General features: G+C 39.9%; 1 protein-coding gene across 3 annotated transcripts in view; it reads left to right on the top strand.

The window, feature by feature from the left end:
• Positions 1-3708, top strand: part of LOC121582614 (erbin) — a 147481-nt gene extending 143773 nt beyond the window's left edge. For all 3 annotated transcript variants that reach the window (XM_045225095.1, XM_041898542.2, XM_045225096.1), the window contains one exon: positions 105-3708. In XM_045225095.1, the coding sequence (XP_045081030.1) occupies positions 105-212 (108 nt within the window). In that variant the 3' untranslated portion in view covers positions 213-3708. The remainder of the gene's footprint in view (positions 1-104) is intronic.
• The last annotated feature ends 3665 nt before the right edge of the window (positions 3709-7373 follow it).

The following is a 7373-nucleotide window of genomic DNA, read 5'->3' on the forward strand; positions in this document are numbered from 1 at the left end:
AAAAGCCAAAGTTGCTATCTTGGTGTTTAGCTAAATATCCACAAATCCCTAATTCAATCAATGAAATGTATTTATAAAGCCCTTACTCCTTCTTTTCCACACAGGCGAACGGATACAGCTTTGTGAACATTGACCACGGGAACGCCGTAGCCCTGCTGAAGACGTTTCCCACCACTGTGGATATGATCATCGTCCGAGAGGTGACAGCGTAGAGAGAGACAGACAGGACTGTGACCTCCGATCCAGACGAAACCACACGAGAACTGAATGTCCACTTCCTTCTTATTTTTATACACAGAGGAGCCTGGTAAAACTGCTTTATGGTGAAGAGAACCTTTAAGAGCTTTTGGGATAACAGGGGCCGAACCACTGCATCAAGTGGACTGGGGGGATGTTGTCTTAAAGAAGCCGTCACTGTGGGATAGCCCGGTAATTTTTTACTCAGAGTACGCAGCAGAGACGGTGTGTGCTCCAATGACACAGAGATTTAGTAAAGACTGCTTTCTGTAAAGACTTTTGTTTTTCAAAGAAAATAATTCACCTTCATCATTGCAGAGTTTCTAGTTGCTGTAGTTGAGCATTAACTGTAGTTGACCACTAGAGGACAGGGCTACCTCTCTCTCTTTCTCTCTCTGCTTACATCTGATTTGCCTTTATTTTTAAGTAATGTTTCTTTTGTTTTAAGAAGATGCTGAAACCACTTATTTGATCTAGCTGAGATGTGATATGGGGGACAATGTTATTTGCTTTCTTGTGGAGACGAATGTAGTACTGGATTGCGCTTTCGGGCAGAGTTTATTTTCTTGAATTTCCCCCCTGCCTTCTTACAATTGTGACAGTTTTTGGAACGGGTGCTGTACATGGTGGATATTTCAGAAGAACAATTTATTTGCCTCTGCCTCCATAAAACCTGTGAGCCATACTGCATACATCCAGTATCTATACTGTCCTCATTTTAGCATAGGAGCAGTTTCAGTAGCCTCCATGGCACCACTGGCTTGGAATATCCCTCACTTGAATAGACCACTGCCTGTGCGGTCACTCACCTCTCAACTCCTGAACAAATCCTTTCGTATGGACGTGGACACTCACTCATCACTGAATCAACCGCCCCGGGTGCCGACTACTTACTACTTGGATGCTGTAAAACGCTCTTTGTATGTGAAATGGAATTGGGACTGGGATATGGAACGGATCATGAGAGAGGAATGCCTTTGCTTGGCCTTAATTAGCCTAGCCAGGATGTGATGTGAGAGTGGGTCAGGAGGCGGAGTGGTAAAGTTAGGTAAGCTAAGCATGTGTGCAGACCATGGCCAGGGGTGTATTCATTACGCTGATTTTGTTGCAAAACATTTCTTAAACGGAACAAAACGGGGAGGGACCTAGCTGAAAGTGTCCAATGGAAACTGTTGTTTTTAATTGCAAAAAGTTCAGTTTTGCAACTGTTTGGACTAATGATTACACCCCATGTGTTGGAGGTGCTGGTGGGAGTGACACCCTATTCCCCATAGAGCACGCTACATACTAGTGGTGAACTGTATACAAAGGATATAGGGTGTCATCTCAGATGCAGCCTGTGTCAGACTGAGCAGGTATAGGTCTCTGGGCCCCTTTCACTCATCTTGGTAAGATTCTAAAGGGCTTCTCCCTGAAGGCAGCCATTGGTGACTAGAAAACACTGACACACACGCTTTCAGATTGAAAAGGGGTTTCTGTCTAACAATTTTTTTAAGTGGCGGAAAACAACCACATTTTGCCTTTGTGTATAAAATAACATCTTTTTAGACATGCTTTTCAATCTCTTTTTGTGTTTCATACATGGACTCTTTGCTCTACGCTGGATCAAATGAACTGGGGGGGGCTGTCAAGTGCCATAGACCTTGAACTGTTAGAACAAGGGGAGGGAGGGAGTGACTACCCTGAGCATCAAGCAATATTCACAACAAACTAAACGCTCTCCTCTTGAGTAAACGCCGCATGACTTGTCATAATGGTTTAATAGCAATAGTCTGAAGATTTGTTTTCATTCAGAAAGACATCCGATTGCATTTTTTATAACCTATAATAAAAAATAAAACAACAAACCCTTTTAGTAATCGCTGATTATTACACAGGATTTATATTGTGAATAATTTTTTCGTTAAAAACATCTTTTTAGCAAAGAAACAAACATTTTAGTCTGCATTGTATAATAGTGAATCTTGTGGCACTCTGCCCTTACAAATGAGTTTCAGGTTTTCCCAAGCTTGTTACGTGTATATGTTATGCAAACATGATTAACTTTTACACCAGTGTAAAAGGAACTCAGAGCTGCAAAGGCAAAAAAAACCTGTCATTTGTAATGTTTAATTGAATCGTGTCAAATTATAAAAATGCTTTTAAAAGCTACTATGCTATGTCCAAAAGTGTATAGATGTATGTGTTTGCATGAAATCACCCAATGAATTGTCTATTTTGTGATTTAATCCATGAAAGGGTGGATGTATTTCCTACAGAAACAAAAATTATCCAATTCAAAGAGATCTACAAGTTATGGCCCAAATGAAAATAGTTTATAAATTCATTGTAATGCAAACACTGAATTGTGACTGAGCATATATAAAGTTTAAAAAGAAATTCCACACAGTTAATGAAGTTGTCATTTATGTCATCCCAATACTTAACAAATGTATAAATGTATAGTCCTGTATGGCTCAGTTGGCAGAGCTTGGTGCTTGCACCGCAAGGGTTGTGGGTTCGATTCCCGGGACCACCCCTATGTAAACTGTATGCATGCATGACTGTAAGTCGCTTTGAATAAAAGTGTCTGCTAAATGGCATATATTGTATATTACAAATGTAAAATGGTATGTAATCTACTGTACCTGTATGTAATTCAATATTACTTCATGCATACAGCTAAAGATTATGCTCACGGTACTGTCAACTTGTGACTCGAATGGAAAACACTGTTTCAATGATGTTTGCTCTCCTCTTTTCCATTTTGAATTCCAAGTGAACATTGCTTCCAACTGAAACTGTCCTAGTTTTTTTAATCAACTGCAGCCCCAGTGGCACGCTCATAATAACTGCAGATATTTTTGTCATTGGTCAATGTTAGCCTAAAGCGGTAACATATTGACTTTTTAAGACTTCTCAAGATTACTGTTAGTACATCATGTTTTAAGAAACATTGTAATTGTTTTTTGTGCTGTTTTGTTGTGGGCACTGTTCTTTTACTTTTTTTATCTGGGAATAAGAACAATCTGATGATTGTTAAGGTCATATTTTTTAAAATATTCATGGCAAAAAAATTAAGGAAAATAACTGTCCAGTAGACGGTGTAGACAATCTGGGACTAAAACCTAGGGGCTCACCTGTTTTCCATATCCAAGAACAACTGGTCTCTTCACGTTCCCACCTTGTTTTTATTTATTTAGCACATTTTCCAGTTACCGTTTAGACATTACTAATCAAAATGTAAATACTTTTAAAAAGTTAAGAAATTAATTAATCATGGCATTAGTCACTCTGAGTTTGTAAAACCAGCAATAAATTGCAATGCAGACGCAACCCGTTTTAATGTGTAGCTATTTCAAAGGTTTCTCTGGAAACGGCTACAGTAAGATGATTGATATGCATTTATTCAACATTCCAGATTTTGTATATAATTATACTGTTTCTGAGGTAACCTGTGGAAAATAAGAAATAAACTAATGCTCTTTAAAATGTTTCCTTCATTGAATGACACGCAACATGATTTCCCAAAGGCTTTGAATAAAGCAACACCCCTTGCCAGAGCATGTGTAGATATTAACAGTAACATGTTGAGGGGAGGACAGCTCATAATAATGGTGTGAATGGAATGATATTAAACACATGGAAAAGGTGTTTGATGTGTTCAATACCATTCCAGTTATTCCATTCCAGCCATTACTATGAGCCCGTCCTCCCCAATTAAGGTGCCACCGGCCGCCTGTGATGTTGAAGATACAGTTGCAAGAAATGGATCTTAATACAGCCATGTATTAGGATTTGGAAAATAAAATGAACATAAGGAGAGCCCTTGAACTGCGTAACAGCTGTGATGCTCCCACGGCACCAAATTTAAAGGACTTGGCATATAGTAATCTTTCCCTGTGTTATGTTACACCTTGGCTATATTCAAAGAATGTCCACTGTAGGCAAGTGTTCAGTTTCCATGTATTGGTTCACCAAGTCCAGTCTCTATAAGAAGGGGGTATTGAGGAGGCCAGATTAGACTACATTAGTTCTAAAGAGGTGTCGTTTCAAAATGAGGGGTGCTGTAGCTCTGCTGGTGTTGCTATTCTGTCTGTTTGGGGCATGGGCTCAGGGAGAGAGAGGGGATTGAAATTGATATCAGGAGCCCAAGCACTGAAGCTGTAGAGACGACCCACGCACAGGCAGCCAACCAGACGGCCACCAACTCTGAGATCTGGGCTGAGCTGAGAGACATGGTGGTGGAACAGAGAGTGGGGCTGAGGTATATGAAGGAAGACGATGAACTGAGGAGAGACAATGAAGGTACATGTGAATATCACATACTGCATATCGTCTATTCACATTAGACATTATTACCATACTCCACTGGTCTGGTTCCTCAAGGTAGCCTAAAGAGTTATAGCTTCATTCGTCATAATAAGGATATACACGTTTAACGTTTGTAGGATCTTGCAGGCGAGAATGACCGCCAGTGAATGTTGATGCAAGTTATGAAGGGAGCCATACGCCATCCTACAGTATTGCTTGTTACAGAATGATCACTGTAGGTTTACTTGTCTTTATTCAGAAATGTCAGAATGTTTCAGCCTTGAAGGCCAGACTGAGTGACTGAATTAATGTTCTGTTTGCATAATTCCAGCCCAAGCAGCGGAACTGTCAGCCATGGGGGCCAAAGTGACAGCCAGTGAGAGCCAGGTGGAGGAGCTGAAGAGAAAGAATACAGGTAACGTGTTGATGTGAAAATATTTGAGAGATAGTTTTGTTCAGTGATATGAACACCATCACCTGAATGTATTTATTCTTTGCATAATTCCAGTTCAAGCAGCAGAACTGTCAGCCATGGGGCCCAGAATGACAGACAGTGAGACCCAGGTGGAGAAGCTGAAGAAAAATAATAGAGGTATACAGTGAGCTCCAAAAGTATTGGGACAGTGACACATATTTTGTTGTTTTGGCTCTGTACTCCACCACTTAGGATGATACAATGACTATGAGGTTAAAGTGCAGACTGTCAGCTTTATTTTGAGGGTATTTCCATCCATATCGGGTGAACCATTTAGAAATTACAGCACTTTCTGTACATAGTCCCCGCATTTTAGGGAACCAAAAGAATGAGCTACCATGATTATGGATAGTCCTGAATGAATGGTGAATAATGATGAGTGAGAAAGATGCTAGCCTTCCCTGTTATTGTAATGGTGAGAGGTTAGCATGTCTTGGAGGTATGATATTTGTGCATCTGTAACTTTCTCACTCATCATTATTCACGATTCATTCAGGATGATCCGTAATCATGATAGCATCCACATTAATATAGAAGTGTTTAGAAACATATTATATTCTTAATTAATACACATATAGGTGAATTTGTCCCAATACTTTTGGTCCCCTACAATGGGGGACTATGTACAAAAAGTAATGTCATTTCTAAACTGTTCACCCGATATGGATGGAAATGACAGTCTGTACTTTAATCACATGTTTACATGCACAGTAATAATTCAATATTAAACTGATTATGGCAGTAGGCAGATTATGCAGTAGTCATGTAAACACCTTACTATGTTTATCTTAATCGGCGTCAAAATAGAAGTAATCATACACCGATTAAAACACCTGGTTTTTTTAGCAATCCTTCAAATTATTAGGACATGTAAACACGTTAATCGGCATTCCAGCGGTGTATTTGATCGAGGGAAGTGAGTTCGGAACAACTGAAAATGTAGTAGTTTTCACATACAAACTTTATATGTCCAAACTCAGAATCAAATATGCTTCCCAAAAATAAAATGTTCCCTGTGGTAGAACATTTATTTTGATTGTAATTTTGATTTTCTGCATTTATCAGAGAGCCATCAGGTAGCCTGGTTTCAGATGTCTCCATGTAAACAGGATTATTAGGGAAATCGTTCCTCTTGGAAAGCATGTAAACGTTTTAATCGAACTATTATATTAATCTGACTATCTGACATGTAATGGTAGTCAATTTGAATCATTTCAAATCCAAAGTGCTGGAATACAGATCCATAACAAAAATAATGTGTCACTGTTCCAATACTTTTGGAGCTCACTATGTGTGCATAAGAATTTGATTTGTCCTTAAAAACAATTGAAGAAAGAGAATGGTAAGAGGCTTTTTATACTGTGACACATCAGTGACAAGTGTTGGTTGCCAGCTGATGTACCAACAGTTGACTAGTGTAAACAGAACATGTTTACTAACTGTAAATTGTACATATACAGTTGAAGTCGGAAGTTTACATACACCTGCATTCCTCCTGACAGAGCTGGTGTAACTGAGTCAGGTTTGTAGGCCTCCTTGCTTGCACACGCTTTTTCAGTTCTGCCCACACATTTTCTACAGGATTAAGGTCAGGGCTTTGTGATGGCCACTCCAATACCTTGACTTTGTTGTCCTTAAGCCATTTTGTCACAACTTTGGAAGTATGCTTGGGGTCATTGTCCATTTGGAAGACCCATTTGCGACCAAGCTTTAACTTCCTGACTGATGTCTTGAGATGTTGCTTCAATATATCTACATAATTTTCCTTCCTCATGATGCCATCTATTTTGTGAAGTGCACCAGTCCTTCCTGCAGCAAAGCACCCCCACAGCATGATGCTGCCACCCCCATGCTTCACGGTTGAAATGGTGTTCTTCGGCTTGCAAAGTACCCCCTTTTTCCTCCAAACATAACGATGGTCATTATGGCCAAACAGTTCTATTTTTGTTTCATCACACCAGAGGACATTTCTCCAAAAAGTATGATCTTTGTCCCCAAGTGCAGTTGCAAACCATAGTTTGGCTTTTTTATGGCGGTTTTGGAGCAGTAGACCCTTGGAGGAAGAAGACCCTTGCTGAGCGGCCTTTCAGGTTATGTCGATATAGGACTCGTTTTACTGTGGATATAGATACTTTTGTTCCTGTTTCCTCCAGCATCTTCACAAGGTCCTTTGCTGTTGTTCTGGGATTGATTTGCACTTTTCGCACCAAAGTATGTTCATCTCTAGGAGACTCCTTCCTGAGCGGTATGACGGCTGCGTGGTCCCATGGTGTTTATACTTGCGTACTATTGTTTGTACAGATGAACGTGGTACCTTCAGGCGTTTGGAAATTGCTCCCAAGGATGAACCAGACTTGTGGAGGTCTAC

Source organism: Coregonus clupeaformis, chromosome 15, assembly GCF_020615455.1.
Source record: "Coregonus clupeaformis isolate EN_2021a chromosome 15, ASM2061545v1, whole genome shotgun sequence".
In the NCBI taxonomy this organism is placed as follows: Eukaryota; Metazoa; Chordata; class Actinopteri; order Salmoniformes; family Salmonidae; genus Coregonus; species Coregonus clupeaformis.